Genomic DNA, 20,278 nt, shown 5'->3' with positions numbered 1-20,278 from the left:
TTCAATCCAGAGGTCTGGTCTATCCTCTGATGTTTAATCCCCGAAACCCTGACATCTCGTCTCCTACCTTTTAAAATACACTACAAAACTTCAATAGCAGTGATACGCCAATGTTCTTTCCAGCAAACCTAAATATTCATTTGAAGCTGATGATATATGATAGAAAGTAATAGGAGGCCCAGAAATCTAGTAGAATTATGAGGACATTATTAAGCAGAGCAAATCAAATATCCTCTTCTGATGACAGCATCTCTCTTTGGAAAACTATTGCACTACCTGACCACAGTAACCCAATGCCACTTTCTGATTTTCTTTATGTAAAAATTACTTCGGAGCATTGAAGATAAGCACTTTCAACAATAAAGCCACTTCCCCATAGCAGTCCCTCAAAATTACCTCAGAGTAAATGAATGATGAGGAAATGCACTACCACTCTTTCTGAATAAATCAACTGGCACTCCACAAAAAAATATGCAAGCATTGGTCTGAGCAAATTTCTGACAGATTCCAAGGTTACAGTGTCTGCAGTAAGTATAATACTTAAAAAATGAGCTACAAGATAATCAAACCATCTACCAGCATCATACTTAGAAAAAAAAAGCGAATATGAATCCAGTCAGGAGAACAACCTTAAATAAGAATATACTCTATCCCTCTCACCAAATATGATACTATTGTATCCTATGTCTTAGACAATTTATAATGGAGGCATGGGCATCAAAAGCATGTCAAACATCATTACCCAACCATTTATCCACCATCAGAAGCATAGATGGCTCAAGCCAGAAAAGGCCATATAGAACATGCTTAATTCAGCATCATATTTTCCTCTTTAGAGAAAAGCAAACTACTCAAATGATCTATGTGTAATGATGGCATCATTAGAGAAAAGGTAAAAACAAAGATATTAAAATATAGAACTTTCGGAGATAACCAAAGTTATTAATCATCTTACATCCATTGTGCGGTATTTTTCATTTTAAAATTTAACAGTGCAATATGATAAATAAACTCAGAGAAACACAACTGGCTTCATCATTCAAGCTTGTCCTCGCATCATGAATAAATGGAAACAAACTCATCTATACAAAATATGCATATACATCAAACATGTAGTACCTGGACCCTGCAGTGTGAGAATTACTCATGCATTTGTACAAATTCAAATCAATTTGCTGAATGAAAATAGAATGGGAATCCCCATTTACTGGAAGAATTCCTAATCAATCACATCATTATATTAGATACAGAAAAATGAAATACATCTGATCTCATCTGCAGGTAGCTTAAAACTTTCAGATACAACAAAATTCTAACAATCACTAAAAATGGAGAACATTTTAATGAATGGAGACCGAGACCTGCAAGTAGTTTAAACAAATGTTGCATTAGAAATTGCCATGATAGGGTTAAAATAAAGGATAGACATAGAAGTAATTGCAATATGTCCTGTAGAAAGATTGCATAAGCAATTTTCTTGAAGATGAAAGTTCCCCTCTTCATATTAATCATGGGAAAGAAGAATACAGGTATCTGTTCAATTTCCTAAACAATATACATCTACAGAGCCAAGTGAGGCCAAAAGGATCAATTTGCATGTCATCATGACAAATTTCATGTGTATGTACTTCTGCAACAAAGGTGCATGAGTCAGTGCCAGCAAAATAACCGAGTACAAGAAGTTGTGTAACTTACAACATATTTATACTAACCCTAGCCCAATACATGTATTTTTGAACTCCCAAAATACCCCTGTACTGTATTGCAGGGCGTTGCCCCCGCATCCCCAACCCCTATCAACGTCCCTAGTAAACTACTAGTAGATTATTGCCCCAAAGGCATGCAAATGCTGTCACTTCGCTTCGCTCCGTTCAGTGGGCTTACGCTCCCTTCACTCCACTCCGTTTCGCTCCAGCATTGCCTGCCTTCCTAGAATACCAGTGTACCACTCGAATATAAGCCACTTGCTCAAATATAATGTTCCCTGAAATAGGGGTGGAGGGAGGCTTTCACGTTCTCATCCTGCCACTCTAAGCTTTGCCACCATCCTTCCTCGCCACATATCTTCCGCAAGTTGCTCTCCATGATCTTGATGGGCAGCTGCTTCAGCTTGTCACAACGACCAATTTCAATGATTTCCAAAGAAGGAAAACTGATTGCCTGGTCACAGATGCTAGTCAAGCTCCCTAATTCATACAGAGTCATTCTCCTAAGACAACGGAAGCCAGGTGCCGAGTTACCGCCAACATGGTTACCTACTGATTCATCGATCACTCGCTGCATTTTGGCGCACGAATATATCACTAGTCTCTCGAGCCGTGGGAGCAGCAGAACCGAATTAGCATTCTCTAAATCATCGCAGAATTCAATTATCACAGACCGCAACTGCGGAAAAAAATCTGAGATCGATACTCTTGTCCAATTTACCACCTTTAATTTCATAAGGTAACGGAGACGGAGATCCTCAAGATGTGGAAGTCGCCAATCCATATCATGATCCCGGTCCTCGCCATCCATCTCCATCTCCACCAAGGACTCACTATGTTCGATCGTTAGCTTCTGCAAGCTCTTCAACATTTTGAGGCTTCCAAGTTGGGCTTTGACGATGGATGGTGTCAACTGAATGCACGCCGAGAAGCTCATCCACTTTATGTAGAGGCGCCGGGTAACTACGTTGTCAAACCTAGAGAGCATTTGGAGGGCCGGCACTGCATTTACCGTAATTCCAAGAGTTGTCGACAACTTCACCTTCGAGTTCAGTTCATCCAGCTCTTCCAAACTTGCTGTATTCTCTTCATTACCACAACCTCTGCCACCGCCAACTTGCCAACCTGCACACCTAGTTCCAAAGAGATCAAGCAGCCGCAGTTTAGAAAGATTCGATATCGCACCACGAGGTATTATTAAGAGACGAGCTGCAGATCTCAGTAGCAAGTACTTCAGCTCTTTAAGACGTGCCAGCTCCTTCGGCAATGCTTTGATGTATGTAAAGGATAAATTAAGATACTGCAACCGAACTAGCATGCCTATCTCTTTCGGTAACTCCTCCAACATGGTGTCGGATAGATCTAGGTAAGTTAGAGCAGGCATGCATTGGAAAAGGTCAGGTGGGATCCATTTGAGAGACCAATTCCTCTGGAGCATCAAGACTTTGAGACTCGGGCGATCAGGAAGGTATTCGGGCAACATTTGTATAACATTATTCATTAGCGATATTCTTTCTGTTGCTTCTGATTCAACCCATTTCAGTTTCACATCTATTGCTTCCTTCAGACCAACACCAGCTTGAACCAACCATTTATTATTTTTCTGCCCGCAGTCGGAAGCGATCCATAGTGCTAAGCCTCGAATAACATCATGCATTCTCACCGTCCCTTCAAATTCACCCGGCTCCAGCAAGCACACTCCTTCCAAGATTCTAATGTGTTCGTGACCCCAGAACAATTTCCCATTGGAGTCATCGATTAAGCCTAGACCCATCCAGCATTCTATAAGATCATATTTCCTAATTTGACAGTCTTCGGGCCACAAGCAGCAGGACAAGAAGCACTGCCTCATCGTGTCATCACTTAAGTTATCATAGCTGAGCTTTAATCTGCGAAACAAATCTCTTTCTTCACCCTCCTCCGGTAGGATCTCCATTTCCTGGATCTCAGCATGCTTAGAGTCCTTCAGCAGCTCGATTACGTGCCTCCAGTATATTGGGTCCCTCCGGTCGCGCATGGCCCTTCCTATGGTCTTGAGGGCCAGCGGCAAGCCTTTGCACTCCTTCGCAACCTCTCCTGCAAGGTCAGGTATGTCAGGGTGAGAGCGGAGGGTCTGCTCACCGACATGAAGTTTGAACAGATCCAGCGCCTCTAGGTTTTCCAAGCATTTCATCTTGATCTGGACGTCGGCGCTCATTTTGCTGCAGACGTCCTGCGATCTGGTAGTGAGCATGACTTTGCGCTTATATTGATTCCCTCCGGTGCGGGGACGCGGGATCCCCACATCCTCCAGCTCGAAGCCTCTCCACAGGTCATCCAGCAGCAGCAGGAAGTTCTTGCTCTTGAGGTACTCGAAGAGGACCAGTCCGGGGGCCTCCAGATCCAGTCCCAATTTCTTGGCTATTCCCTTCTGAAGCTTCTCCAGAGTACGCTCTTTGGAAGCCACCATCCATATCACATGGTCGAACTCCGAGCTCCTATCGCTGCCAGGGAGGAAACTGTTGTTGACGCGGCTCAGGAGAGTGGTTTTGCCGACCCCTCCCATGCCCCAAATCGCGATGATACCCACGCAATCATCATCAAGGTGGAGCAGGACTTTGTTCACAGTTGACTCAATTGCTACCAACCAGGGAATTGGAGGCATCTCCTGGACCGACGGCGGTGGCAACCTCCTCGTGACGACGATAGAACGTGCTTCAGTTTGCAGCTCCTCCACCACCTTAGCCTTCTTGGTGGCTCTCTCGCCGTCTTTGTAGCTCGAGACCCAGTTGAGGGGGACTCCCAACACCCTCTTCCTCTTCCGGCAGGCTTCTTCCATTTTGGTCGCTTCACCTACTTCCGCTTTCACCCTCTTGAGCCAGTATTTGACTTCCGGAGTGCGCTTGCTCCCTTCTCTCTCGGCGATTTTGATATCTTCGACGATGCCAGCCCTTGTAGGTTTCAATTTATCCATGGCGTCGGTTAGAGCTTTCACCTTTTCTCCACTCGTGCTGAGATATCTGATGTGCGGGATAATAGCTTCCACGAGAGGTATCAGCTTCCCAGCAACATCAGCGGCTTCGAGAATGGGCAGCCCTAAAGAGTTCCAGTATGGGGCAAAGAATTGAAGGATTACGCTTAGAGGAACGAGATTCATGGCGAGAAGGTTTGAGGAGAGGGAAAAGTGGATATGGAAGCAGGCGCTTCCCCTTTCTTTTTTTTATTTTTTTTATTTTTTTAGTCTAAAGAATATACGGTTGCAGCGGCCCAATACATTTCAAGGAGGCCTAAGACGGATTCATCGAGTAAGATTTTTTTTTAATAATAAATTTTTTTAATAAATATAAAATATTTTTAAAAAATTATGAAAATAGATAGCTATTAAGTACATTATTTTAAAAAAAATACATAAATACAATAAATGTTGGCAAAAAAAATCTTTCCAATTTAACATAATTTTTAAATAAAGGTTTGAAAAATAATTATGCTAAAAGAAGGCCCATAAAATTGATTAAATAACTGAGATAATGCTTGGCAGCAGTGTTTATCATGTCAAGCAAGAGCAGAAAAGGGAAAAAGGTTATCCTACGGCACTTCATCGTCAAAGTAAACAAAAGAATTTGTCCAGAAAGAAATCTTAGAGGCATTGTGTGAAATTCACTCCATCTAATTAATAAAAGTCCCATCGCACCATCTCCCCTTCAAGCGGGTACCCAAGCAGCAACCGCAACATCACGGCACAGCAGCCATTCAATCTCCAATCTCCCTCCTTTTCTCTCTCTACCAACGAAGAGGGGGAGAAGAAATCGAGAGGAGAAAATTAAAAGAATCTTCACCCTCCAAGAAGTCGATCTCCAATCCCCCTATCTTTCTAGGCTTTCTTCCTGATGGCCCAGCTGGATCAGGAGTAATGTGAGAAAAGGAAAACCATGACCAAAACCAAAAAGAGAAAGGATGAAAGATACGAGTGGCTTCAGACGTGTATCAAGCCAACCAAATTCCTTCTCTCTTTCTCCACCCAAAACAAAACTAGTGTCCCCAACTTTCCAAATTGCCCCTCTGCAGGCCAAGAAACTCTCTCCACGTCCCTTCCATCAAGGGGGAAGACTCGTAGCCAGCTCCTGTTCATATTTTATATGGGCCTTTGCTTTCATAGTCATTGGTCCGAGGCCTTAGGCGACCGTCTCGATCGTCTTAACGCTCGGGCCGGCTCTGGTTGCAAGAAAAGGTACAAATTGGTTGAGACAGATTTTGAGTGACCATGATTCGATCCGGTTTCTTATTTGGATCCAGGCTCGATCCGATCTACAACAGGATCGGATCAGGTCCATAATTATAATTTTTGATCCAACGGATCATTGTTGGATCTATGTATAACCAAAACTCTATCTCTAAAATTTGAGTGTGGGTCGGATCGAATCCGAATTTACTGTTTTAATTTATGAATGAAGGTGAGACATAAAGTTGCTGCCTCTCGGATAAGATTCACAAGTTCTCCATCTTAGCGAATCCTCCGTCCTTCCGGAATCGAAACAGCAGCAGCCGCCGCCGCTGCGGCTCCTTCCATTTCTTTTTTTTTTTTACTTTGGGGTGAGAACAGGGAAGGCCATCCAATTTTGCATGGGAAGGGAGAAAGGGGCCACCCATCTATAACTGTCCCATCATTATGAAGGGCGACATAACGCTAAGCTATTATCTCTTTTTTTTTTTTTTGCTTCGAGAACAGGAAGGCTACCTGATTTCGCATGAAAAGCGGTGGAGAGGGGCTGCCCATATCAATAGCCGTTCCATCATTATTAAGAGCGACATGACACTAAGTCACTAAGGCCCTGTTTGGAAGAGCTGTTGGCAGTAAAGCTGTTAGAAGTAGAGCTGTTGGAAGTAGAGAAGTAGAGCTGTTATAAAAAGCTGTTTGCTGTTTGGTAACTATATTCGTAAAGTGCTGTTGTACTTTGTTTTGTGTTTGGTAAACAAACTGAGAAAGTACTTTTGTATGACAAAATTACCATAAATGACATTGCATAGTATTATACAACAGAACATAATAAAACATAACATAAATTAATACATAAATATACAATATAGTATAATATTATTGTAATATAAAATAATATTATGTTAATATAGCATAATAGTAATATAATTATTAGAGTAAATTAATATTTGGTAATATAACATAATATTAAATTATTTAACATAACATATTAATGTATTATGATATAATATAATATATATTATATTTATAGTATAATACAATAATAAAAGTATAAAATATTATAATTATTAGTATAAATTAATTTCTCATAATATAACATAATATTAAATTATTTAAAATAATATATTAATGTATTATAATGTAATGTAATATAATACAATATTTATAGTATAATACAATAATAAAGGTATAAAATATTATAATTATTATTATAAATTAATTTTCCATAATATAACATAATATTAAATTATTTAAAATAACATATTAATGTATTATAATGTAATGTAATATAATATAATATTCATAGTATAATACAATAATAAAGTTATAAAATATTATAATTATTAGTATAAATTAATTTTCCATAATATAACATAATATTAAATTATTTAACATAACATATTAATGTATTATGATATAATATAATATGATATTATATTTATAGTATAATACAAAAATAAAGGTATAAAATATTATAATTATTAGTATAAATTAATTTTCCATAATATAACATAATATTAAATTATTTAACATAACATATTAATGTATTATGATATAATATAATATGATATTATATTTATAGTATAACACAAAAATAAAGGTATAAAATATTATAATTATTAGTATCAAATAATTTTCCATAATTTTCCATAAAATAATTTTCCGCGGTCCAGGGGCTCTTCTTCGTAGTCCACGCTCGAGGAGGACCTCAGCGTGGGCCGCAAGGTTGATGATAAAAAAAAAAAACAATAGATTGATTTTGGAAGGTATGGAAAAGGATTAAAAAAATTTTCTTCTAAAATGTGGTTCAAGAGATGCATACAAAAATTGAAAAGAAAAATACCTTTTCTTATGGAAGGGAGTCTGACGGCTAAGGTTCTTGGTTCCAGCAGATTTTTAGGTTTATAAAGGGACAAACTATGTAATTATGTTATTTTAATATGGGCATTTTTGTCAAAAATACAGCTTTCCGAAAAAGCTGAAACAGCTTCCTCTCAAAAGCTCCAAATTGGAGCTTCCTCCCAAAAGCTGTTTTCAGCTTCCCGCAAAAGCTGAAACAGCTTTTTGAAAAATTTACCAAACACAGTTTTTCATCTAAAAGTACTTTTGGAGGGCCAGAAAGTGCTTTCTGGCCCTCCAAAAGCTCCCCCAAACAGGGCCTAAGTCATTATTATTATTATTATTATTTTACCTCGAGAAGAGGGAAGGCCATCCGATTTCGCATTGGAAAGAGGGGGAGAGGGGCTAGCCACCTCATCATTAAGGGTGAGATTACATACCGCCACCTGTCATATGACGATCGGTTGTTGCCCTGCGGAGTGGGGAGGCGTGATCTAGAGCTTAAAGTCAGTATTACTATACCACTCCCCCGCCTCTTTTGCTGCATTTGCCTTTTTTTTTAATAAAAAATAATTTTATAACTTGATTTTTATCGGTGGATTGCGGGCTGCGGGCCTAAACAGATAATTCAGATCGGATCGGGTTATTGGATAAACAATTCAAAATTGATTCAAAAAAATGGATTAGATCAGGTCTGGATCGGGCTAAGATTCAGTAAACCCGATCCCTTCTGGGTATACCGAATCTCAACCCGATCTGTAAACGATCTGATCCATTTTTTTGGATCAATTTTGGATCGTTTATCTAACGACCTGATTCGATCTGATCCGAATCTGAATTATCTGTTTAGGTCCGTACCTCGCAGCCCTACAATCTACCAATAAAAATCAAGCTAAAAATATTTTTTATTAAAAAAAAAGGGCAACAGAAAGAAAAGCGGCAGAAAGAGATAGAAAGAGGTACAACAGTATTTACCCAAGCCCTAGATCATGCCTCCCCAGATGCAACTGGCGGAATGTCATATCGTCCTTAAATATGATGGGATGGCTATATATACGGGCGGCCTCTTTTCTCCCTTCTTATGCGAAATCGGATGGCCTTCTCTTCTTTTTTTTTTTTTTTTTTTTTTTTTTTTTGGTAGAAACGGCATTTCATATAACTCTAACTTGAGTACATCCAGCCAAATCAAAGAAAAGCAAAGAGTAAAAGATGGGAGGAATATCTCCTACATATGATCGGATGGCCTTCTTTGCTCTCACAACCTATTCATGAGGTGGTGGATAGGGCTGTTAACGAGCCGAGCCCGAGCCTCCGCAGGCTCGGCTCGGCTCGTTTCACCAACTTTCCGGCTCGGGCTCGGGCTCGGGCTCGGTACCGAGCCCAGTATTGGGCTCGGGCTCGGGCTCGGGCTCAGGCGGCATAGCTCGGGCTCAGGCTCGTGAAGCTCGTTTGCCCGAGCCCGAGCGGCGAGCCCGAGCACGAGCCCGAGCCCGCCCTATCCCCATTTCCGTCCCTGTCTCCGTCGACCGTCGGAGAGAAGAACGAGCAGCCGCCAGCCGAGCTCAGTTCCGGCGGTTCGTTGGAGAAGAATGAAGGAAGGAAAGAAAGAGAAGAAGAAGAAGAGAAGAAAGAAGGATAAAAAGAAAGAAATAAAAAAAAAGAGAGAAGAATGACTCACCTTGTCGTGTGCGGCGGCTGCCGGCTTCGACCGCGAGCACCGCCGGCATGGGCTTCAGCCGCAGGCACGGCCGAGGACGCCGCGGGCTCGCCCGCGGGCATTGCCGGCCGTAGCCCGACCCTCCCGTGTGAGGGACTCTCCTCCTCTGTTGCAGTCTCGCCGCCGTCGCCGGTGGAGGAGTCGGCAAAGACGGGAAAAGAGAGAGGGGAGAAACAGAGAAGAAAGAGGGGGAGGGACAACCCTATCCAGTCTCCGATCGAAACCTCCGGAACCGAGCTCGGCATCGGCGGCGGAGGGAGGCAGCGAGGCATCGGCGGCGGAGGAGGAAGGCGAGAGGGGAGGGACACCCGGAAGAGGGGAGGGGAAGGACACCCGGAAGAGGGGAGGGGAGGGACACCGGACGCTTCTGGAGAAACCCAGAAGAAAGGAGAAGAAAAAAAGAAAAAAAAAAGAGGAGGTGGGAGGGAAGGATAAACGGATTGGGTTTGGGTTAACGGGCTAAGTCCGAACCCAAACCAATCCAATTCGATTTTGGAGCTCTCTTTTGGGCTCGCGAGCTGCTCGGGCTCGAGCTCGGGCTCGGGCTCAGATTTAAACGGGCCTCATTTTGGGCTCGGGCTCGGGCTCGTTTGACTAACGAGCCGATCTCGAGCCGGACTTTTACCGAGCCGAGCCTGAGCAACTCGGCATGTTGACAGCCCCAGTGGTAGAATGTCATATCGCTTTTAATGACGATGGGATAGCTATAGGTGCAGGCAGCCCCTCTCCCTCCTTCCCACGCGAAATCGGGTGGTTTTTTCTGTTCTCACCACGAAGTAAAAAGACTTTTTGGGTTGGAATGTCATATTGGACTTAATGATAATGGGACGGCAATAGATACGGGCGGCCCTCCCCTCCCTTCTCATGCAAAATCGGATGGCCTTCCCTGTTCCCACCACCTATTCGTGAGGTGGTGGAATGTCAAGTTGCTTTTAATGACAATGAGATGGCTATAGATACGGGCGGCCCCTCTCCTCTCTTTCCATGCAAAATCGGGTGGCCTGTTCTCACCAGGAAGTAAAAAAGTTTGAACTAGTGTTAAATTGTTGATGAAGTGGGATACACGCAGTTTTCAAAAGCTGGAGAGCATTAGATAAATGTTGTGGACCCCATTATCATGGAGTTTAACTTGAGGGTGCCAATTAGTAAAGATGATAAATCTTCTAAAATTGGTACAAAAGACTTCGACGCAATTACTGCTCTCATCTTAGATCAGTTCACGGGCCGGACAACCTACTTAACCCATTTAAGCCCGAAACATTTTGAGCGTTCCTGCCCTCACCTTAGACTTGTTCATGGAATCCTCTGATTACAAATGCATGTTTGATTGTTCGCATGGAGAAATGAGGCGTAGTGATCAAGATAGCAGCATCATATTCCTTGCCCCCATGAATCTCATCCAGCTGTCCCTACTTAAGCTTCAACAGCTTACGCTTATCTGGTAGAATATAGAAGACATGTCTTTTTTGAAGAAAGGTAAGGACAGCTATCTACTATTCGAAATGGAAAACATATAACAGATGATCTCGACTGCATGTAGCCTGTTTCACGTATTGAAATATGGTTGAATTTTGAAACTAGCTAAGAGGACTCATCTAAGTCCTAGGATGAACACCAAGTCTCACAACCAATGTATATGAAAAGAGTGTATCATGCCCGAAATGTTAAGAGTTTTAAATTTATAAAATGATTTAAATTTTAAAAAATAAAAAAATAATCTTATCCTGTTAAGAATTTCAAAGGCTCTGAAACTTTTTTCTTTTTGTTTCACATCGGATATATGGAAGTAACTCTTCTTGCTTAAATAGAATTTCTTTTCCAAAAAGCCCAAATTGGGCTTTATGGGATTGGGCTGGTGACCACATGCATGTGAAAAGAATTTAGTCGAGGTCAACAAAATTATCAAAATTAATTTAAATTATTCCTTTTGAGAGTATGCCATTTACATACCTACTTTAAGCAATCCCAGTCTTCTGACCATGTTTATAATAACTTCTTCGAATAAACAACCAAGAAAAACAAGATAATAAAAGCACGAAATTTTTTTTTTTTGAGATAACTAAAAACGTGATGTTATCCTCGCAATTTTGAGTAAGGCTACAAGTTTCTCATTATGTGCATACAAACAATTCTCTTGCCATATGGTAAGAAGAGTTTGGTACAACATACATGATTTGTTGCCGAATACAGAAAGTTGGCCGATTGTGGAGTTCTTAAATCAGCATTTGTGAGTCCAATGAAGCTAGAAGCATTTTCCATTTCTAATTGATGACTTTTGCAACTTTCTCTTTTGAGCTGGTTATAACTTGGAACAGAGTTTTGTTTGTCTTGGATATCAAGGATTCAAGAGAGGCCAAAACATGAAGTTAAAACAAGCTTGTTAGGATTCATTATACAAGAGGTCATATCCTAGTGACAAATGTTGTTGAATCGAGCTCTGTGTGCAAAGAGATGTCACATATGAACATTGATATTATAAGGGTTTATATATATATATATATATATATATATATATATATATATATATATATATACTTATAAGATGCTACACTCAAGAACCTCAAAAAACAAAAACCAAAAAAAAAAAAAATCTGTCACTATATATCCTCGTATAACGAAATGACTATTTGTTCTACTTGTTACAATATTATAATGGATATAGTTTAAATTTCTACAACTTGAAGTGAGCGCGGGATCTAATAAATCATGTAAGCTTAGCCCATGATGTAAATTTAGAAATAAAATAGATGATTCTATTTTGAATAGAGATTTTTCAGGAGTATCTAAGGAAGGGGCCAAAAACAATTGTACTAAGCAATAATAACCACCCAAAAGAAGGGGCCAAAAAAAAAAAAACTTGTACTATTTTTTTCTCTTTTAGAAGATTACCGCGTGCTAGCTACAAAGAAACCATGTTACGGGGAAAAGATGTTGCAAAAGTTTCTTGCTCCACCATAATACATGATAGTTTTGAATTATCTTACCATAAATTCACTTGAACATGTCTATATTTTAGACTTCAAGTAATCATGATTGTGAGGTTGTATTTAGCACTACTCAAACAGATGTTCTTATCCGTTAGCCATAAATTTGGGATCTAGCGTTCCAACCTATATTGGGTCAACTAGAGCTCATATTGGATCAAAATTTTACTAGCCATAACCAAGTTTGAGTTGTTGAGATTCTTCGAGTGTGAGGACCTGTGCGAGCGTGTGTTTAGACGTATTAGCTAAGAAGATCTTTGGTCCAAAAAGTCCTTTTGGCGTTACCTGATGAGGCTATTTATATTCTCCGTAGAGCTGCCCAGATGGCGGAGGTATGACCCGTTCCCATCATGGAAGGAGATGGCTTTTAGCCAGATGGTGCGCAACTAGAGCTTGCTTGAGGTGCACGGCATAGGCCGTTCTTGTGATCAGTAAGGCATTGGTAGATGTGGCAGGATATGGCTGGGGCAGCATGGCGTCGTCCTTGGTTGTCGTTGGCCAGCAAGCAAAGTATTGCGCGATGAAGTTGTAATGTACGACCCCACGTATGCGGGCGTGGGCGCGCACGTGGATGCGGCCGTGGGCGAGGTCGACCTCGATGAGAGGTCGCATCATATACTCGGCGAGGTCAGCCTAGTGGGCGTTGAGGTCAGGCTCGCTCAGAAGCCGCGACATATGTTTAGTGAGGTTGGCTTAGCCTCTCCAATTCTGAGGTCTGCTCTATAGGATGCTCCGAACTCGAGGGTTGGGGCATGTTGTTGTATAGGGCGCCCCGAACTTGGCCGGGGCGCGTCGTCGAATATCAAGGGCACCTCGAGCTCGGCCGGGGCGCGTTGTCGAGTATAAGGGCGCCACGAGCTCAGGTCGGGGCATGTCGGCGAATATAAAGGCACCCCGAGCTCAATTCAGGGCGTGTCGGCGAATATAAAGGCGCCCCGAACTTGGCCGGGGCGTATTGGCGAATATAAGGACGCCCCGAGCTTGGTCGGGGCGCGTCGTCGTATAGTCCTGCGGTCGAAAAAGCTCCTTGGCTCGCAGTTGACGCAGCAGGGCGCTCCGAGCTCGGGTCCGGAACGTCATTTTAAGCATCAGAAAGGGGTTGCCGCAGGTCGTAGTAGCGGAGAGATCCGGCTGAGGTCGGCTGAGCCTTCGGCAAAGTCCGTGATTGGACTGACTTCTAGCAGGATCGAGGTCTGGCCTGATCGGTGCTGAAGTATGTCCGGCCGGAGTGGGAAGACTTCTTCAAAAACAGAGCCGAAATTTCCAGGATGCTCGCCTTTTCTTTTTAAATCCGACACCCAAGTAAGAAAAAATGTTCACGATTTACATCAGTCTTCCATGCTGCTTTTCTCCGACTTTATGGAAGCGTCCTACCCTTCCAGGCTTCCAGCAGGTCGGGCCATATCTTTCGCGAGAAAGAAGGGTTCACCTTCCTTCGTGCAAATCCACCGAGTGCTTTGAAAGGCATGCAGGCTGATGGTTTATAGAGTTTGGATGCTCAGTTGGCGCGACCCCATCCCCCTCCCAACATATTTTTATCCGGTATTGTTTGTAAAAAAATATAAAATATAAAAATAAATCTATCTCATCCTATCAACTTAAGCTTTTAAGACAAGTAATGATTTCAACATGGTATGAGAGCAGAAGTTCTCTGTTTTCGGATCTTACCGGTCCAAGTCGACAACTGGTCTTGGGAGGAGAATATTGGAATATAAACTGTTTTTGCTTCAAGTCATTGTGGGTATAGAGCTTAAACTGGGCTGGGGGTTGCCGGTGCGGTGTGGTGCAAGGCTAGCGTTAATTTCTTATGGCTCTTTCTTTTCCTGCCTTATCGTCCCCTCCTTCATCTTCTTCGGTTTCCCCAGTCTTTCTTGTCCATGCCCACCGAATCCACCATGCGGTATTTCTCCTATCGAAATAAGATTTCCTTTCTACACAGACTCCGCTCCTCCTAAATGCAGGGAGCATCATAGGATCTCCTGCGAGAACTCCACAATAATCGTCCACTTTTATGGGCATGGGCGCCAGTTTATCGTGGAGCAAATCGACTACACTGATCAGTCAATCAAAATTGACGACCCAGGGTTCGGCAATTACTTGCAGATACCAGATTGCATTTTTCTTTATAAATTTGAAACAACCAATCACCTCTTGCTCAAATCTGCAACATATTTTTACGGATAATATGACATGAAGAAAACATTAACAGAAAATTGAGAGAAGACTGTGATTCTCTTCTAAGAATAATATGCTACTGCCATTCGTTTGAGTGCAATCAAAGAATTCTCAACAACAAATAGGCCAGCACATCCTCTATAGCACAACAAACGAGCTCTTTGTTTCTCTCCTGTACAAGCACCAAAAAATCTAAACAGCAACTGCAATTGCAGTTGTAACCTAAGTCTGATCTAAATAATTTCGATTTGAATGGAACTAGATTACTGTAGATCAGCTACTGCAACAAGTTATAACAGAAATGAAACTCGCTATTTAATTCTTTTCTGAATTGAGTTGTATACATACATACATATATATACATACATATATATGTATGTATACATATATATACATACATATATATGTATGTATACATATATATACATACATAGATATGTATGTATACATATATATACATACATAGATATGTATGTATACATATATATACATACATACATACATACATACATATATATATATATATATACATATATATATATATATATATATACATACATATATATATATATATATATATATATATATATATGTATGTATGTATACATATATGTATGTATATATATATATATATAGATATATGTATGTATGTATACATATATGTATGTATATATATATATATATATATATATATATATATAGATATATGTATGTATACATATATGTATGTATATATATATAAGTTGGCTGAAAGGAATTCGTTCTTTCAGTCCGTACGAGTGTTCTAGGGAGGCCATTGATCGCTCGCGAGTACTTCTTGACCATTCATTCTGTAACAGTGGAAATTAGCTTATATAGATATATGTATGTATATATATATGTATGTATGTATATACATACATACATACATATATATATATATATATATATATATATATATATATATATATATATATATATATATATATATATATAGTGTGTATTAAAATAAAAAAAATGAAAAAAGAAAAGGGCGAGCCAAAGCAATTAAACGTTAGTGCCTCAAAATGCACTATCGATGTCTCTGCTTGCTGCTCTCTCTCGCTTTCGAGAGGCAAAGGGATTGGATATCACTTAGAAATTTTGGAGTTGCTCCCAGCATACACTATAATGGTGGAGGTGCTGCCGTGAAGATCTAGGAGTATGAGCAATACTTGTTGAAAAGCTCCTACACACTTATTGCTTGGTGTTCCATTCATGTCAGACTATATTTTTTTTAATTTCATTCTGTCTCCTTAGTCCCAATCATCTTGCTGGCCCAACCCAACATACATTACACATACATACACACATTCTGTCTGGGCATACTGCAATTGTAGTCTGACAGGAGTGGAGGAGCCACAGAGGCCATTAAAGAGCTGGGATTTTAATTACTTGACAGCAATCTTGGAGTTTAGACCAGATTCCTCCAAAGTGTAAGAGATATTTTTGATCATAAGGGGTTCACCAGTCATTGAAACGATGAACTTTTAGGACAGCGAATACACACCTTGATCCCAGGCCAGCAACTTTGTTTTCATATTTATATTATTTTTGCATGATTTCCATATCAAACACTTATTTTACGTATTACTCATCTATTCTTATTGACAATTATAGTGCACTAATCTAATAGTTAATTTCGCAACAAAACTCATTTATGTTAGTGCTTAATATTGTTGTTTATTGTAACACTCAAAAAAAAAATGTTGTTTGCTGAGTTTAAGATCTGATAGAAAGTAATAAATAATCGACAAATAAAATTAACCATAGCATCAAATGAAGCAATAGAGTAGATGCCGCTTTAGAAATTAAGAGAAACTAAACGATCTGCAATACATACAAACATCCAAGTTCTGCTCTTCGGCGTCTATGAAAGATGAGACTACTGCTTTATTTAAAACATGAGAAAGATAACAATGTGGACAGGAGGACAAATAACCCAGTTTTAAAACATCGAGTCAGACCGGTTTGCCACACCTAACCAAGCCAACAGCTCCTTTGCTGGTGAACTGCTCGTCAATATAGCCGACTCCCTTGCAACCATTAAACAATGCGTCGTTTCATAATCTTGATTCACTTAATTAGTGCATCATTGTAAAGCACATGTATAAAATCTAAACTTTCTAGTGCTAAAAAATTGCATCTCCAGTTCATCCCATGACTGTGATTGATAGTCATGATATTAAAATGAAGTGCAAAGTGCATGAACCTACCATCTTCATTTGCCATCGGTAAGAGCTGTGAACTTGTGGAAAGGTCATACATTGCCTCCAACGCTGCATTCTTGATAGGCTGTTCATGGTGAGCAGCAAAGACCATGGCATAAGCTGTGAGGAAGTGCGGGCATGTGTTTAGTCCCACATCGGTTATTTACTGGATAGAACTTGGGTACTTGTACAGGATCAAGAAACCCAAATAATATCTTCCGGTTAGCCATTTTAGATGAAGTTCTGGGTTGTTGCAAATGGTATCAAAGCGGACCCGGCCCATAACCTATGTGGACTAGGGGACTCTGCAGCACGGATCCATTGGGGCTGACCACGGGCCAATCGTGGTGTTTGTGATTAGATTTGAATAGATTTGAATCCTTAGCCTGACGAGAACGTCAGGGCTTGAACGGAGGGAGTATGTGAGGACCCGTGCGGGCATGTGTTTAGTCCCACATCGGTTATTTGCTGGGTAGATCTTGGGTACTTGTACAGGATCAAGGAACCCAAATAATACCTTCCAGCTAGCCATTTTGGATGAGGTTTTGGGTTGTTACATAAGCCGCCGCTGCCACTACAAGAAAAAGGAGCTTTGGCGACGCTTTTTGAGGCTTTAACCGACGCTTATAAGCGTCGGTAATTTTCTTCCTAACGCTTTTCAAAGCGTCACCAAAGCGTCGGCTATGTTGGAGTGGAAAAAAAATTGCTGACGCATTTGAAAAACGTCGCTAAAGGTTATTTTTAGCGACGCTTTTAAGCGTCGCTAAAATTCCTCAACCAATTCAATTAGCGACGCTTTAAAGCGTCGTCATAAATTTTTTTTATGGAAAAAATATAAAAATACCCAAGAAAACCTTGCTGTCCCCTGTAAAAAAAAAGAAAAAAAAAATTACTGGGCGGCCTCAGCGATGGTGCTGTTGGCACAGAAGTCGTCGCGGGTGGCGCCGTTGCCGCCGGGGATGAGGAAGTGGGCCGGCCGGTGTTGGCGACGAGATTCTCGTTGCAGAGGAACTCCTCGCTGCACACCCGCTCCACCTCGCGCTCATAGTCGTGGACCAGCACGTCGGTGGGCCCCGGGCCGGCGGAGCGGGCCATCACCGCTGCCGTGAAGATGGCGGACATCCTCCCGGGGGAGGTGGAGGCGTAGCCGCGGGGCCCGTCCACGAGGATGACGTCCCAGGGGATGTCGTAGAGGGCGTTGGGGAGGTCGTTGAGGGCGAGGCGGCAGTCGGAGAAGAGGAGGTTCTGGACGGGGCGGCAGTCCCCCCGGCGGCTGCGGCTAGCGGCGGCGATGAGGTTGGGCATCTCTCGGGCCTTGGTGGTGTAGGCGATGTCGTAGGCCTCGAGGCCCGGGAGGCGGCCCTCGAGGTGCGCGATGTAGTACTCGTTCTCGTCGAGAAAGACGGTGCCGCCGTGGTTGAGGGCGCGCCAGAGAGGGGTCTCGTGGCCGAGGCCAAAGACGAGGAATTTGCAGGGAGCGCGGCGGCGGAGCACGGCGGCGATGGTGCGGAGGTCGGCGTCTCCCATCTTGCCGCTGGAATTTGAGGTGGCGGCGTAGTTGACGAGGGCGTCAAAGACGGGGTCGGGGAGACGGGAGTTGTGTCGGAAGGAAGAAGGGGCACGGGCAAATTGGTTAGAGGAGGAGAGGCCGGGGTCTCGAGGGGTGGTGGTAGTGGTGACGAAGGCGAGGAGGGCGGCGAAGGTGAAGAAGGAGGCGAAGGCGATGAGCCAGAGACGGTGATGAGACCCCAGGAGATACAACATGGGCGCCGCCGTGGATCCACCGCCGGCGCCGCCTCCGCCACCTGCCTGCTTGGAGGACTGCAGGAGGATGAGCTTGGCGTTGTTGATTCCCTTCATCTCTTTTGTGCGCTGCTCTAATTTATAATAGGAGGAGGGATCGGGGGCTTGGGTGGCCTGAGAAGGCATGAAGCCGACGCCGGAGAAGAGGGAGGAAGCTCCATCGAACTCCATCGACGCCGGAGAAGAGGGATCGGGGGCCTGGGTGGCCGCTCTCTCTCTCTCTCTCTCTCACGCTTCTTGGAAGGAATCTAATCAAGAATCGGGAGGGGGTTAGAGATTTGTAAGGGAGGGGGTTTGAGGGATCGGGAGAGGGGAGGGGATTTGTAGAGAGGAGGGGGGAGGGGGCGAGCGGCGGAGAGAGAAGGGGAGGGGGGCGGCTGGATGGGTTAGGGATCGGGAGGAATTTGCAGGGAGGAGGGGAGGGGGGGATAATGGCCTCCGACGACGCTTTCTAAAGCGTCGTTGGGAGAAAAAAAATAAAAAAAAAAGGATTTTTGCTTCCGCCGTCGCTTAAAAGCATCGGCCCAAGCTACGGGTTTCAACGACGCTTATAAGCGTCGGCGGAAGCCAGACTTCCTAAAAAATTACCGATGCTTCTACTTAGCGTCGGCAGACAAAAGTCGGGAAAGATAGTTTTTCTTGTAGTGTGCTGGGACCATGAAGGTATCATCCCTGCAAAATTCAACATATATGGAAATACGAAGGGAAGGTTTGAGGGATTCATGCATGAATTTTTAACCCAATTATTTAAGTCATATTCTGCAATTTTGTAATTCATTCGGAGCTTAAAGGAGAAGAAAGCTAAGAAACATATAACAAATATCATCTTTGGATCCAAATTCTTCTATTGTTACTTGAATTAAATCTAACAAAAATTATCTGAAGATCTAGAACCAAGCTTAGGCATAAGCAAAATCAGTATAACATCATACCCTAATCTATGAAAATTAAAGTACCAGAGGAATGCCCGCAATCATGAACAAGGGGTGAAATGCTTTGATGCTAAAAGTAGCACAAATATCACTCTGATCAGCTCAAATGCACGCTTCACTCGAAGAAGATTGCGCGAATTGACCGCTAGAACGCGTCACGCAATTATTTCGGATGTCCCGCGTTCGGGTGCAGTATTGTGGATACTGCTTGTGACGCCTTTACCATATCCTTGATCTGTAAGGCATTTGAAATGGATAATATGAGCATTCATTGTATGGACGTGGACGTGGTCATCCTGAAATAGGGGAGGAGGGAGGCTTTCACGTTCTCATCCTGCCACTGTAAGCTTTGCCACCATCTATTACTGCCACGTATCTCCCGTAAGTTGCTCCCCATGATCCTGACGGGCAGCTGCTTCAGCTCGTCACAACAACCAATTTCAATGATTTCCAAAAAAGGGAAACTGATTGTCCGATCACAGATGCTAGTCAAGCTCCCTAATCCAAACAGAATCATTCTCCTAAGACAACGGAAGGCAGGTGCCGAGTTATAGCCAACATGGTTACCTACTGATTCATCGATCACTCGCTGCATTTTGGGGCACGACAATATCATTAAAGTCTCGAGCAGTGGGAGCAGCAGAACCCAATTAGCATTCTCTAACTCGGGGCACTCTCCAATCGTCACAGACCGCAGCT

The 20,278-nt window shown here is 42.4% G+C and overlaps 1 protein-coding gene and 1 pseudogene across 1 annotated transcript in view; both read right to left on the bottom strand.

Annotated features, from left to right (window-relative positions):
- Positions 1 to 1,063: 1,063 nt before the first annotated feature.
- LOC103706817 (probable disease resistance protein At5g63020) overlaps positions 1,064 to 20,278 on the bottom strand; it is a 30,949-nt gene continuing 11,734 nt past the window's right edge. The window contains exon 3 of the mRNA XM_039132073.1: positions 1,064 to 4,068. Within this exon, the coding sequence (XP_038988001.1) occupies positions 1,969 to 4,068 (2,100 nt within the window). The 3' untranslated portion in view covers positions 1,064 to 1,968. The remainder of the gene's footprint in view (positions 4,069 to 20,278) is intronic.
- LOC120112366 lies at positions 17,703 to 18,723 on the bottom strand (annotated as a pseudogene).

Source organism: Phoenix dactylifera, chromosome 11, assembly GCF_009389715.1.
Source record: "Phoenix dactylifera cultivar Barhee BC4 chromosome 11, palm_55x_up_171113_PBpolish2nd_filt_p, whole genome shotgun sequence".
Lineage (NCBI taxonomy): Eukaryota > Viridiplantae > Streptophyta > Magnoliopsida > Arecales > Arecaceae > Phoenix > Phoenix dactylifera.
Note: the sequence above shows the minus strand (reverse complement) of the source record. Positions and strands in the feature narration are given on the sequence as shown.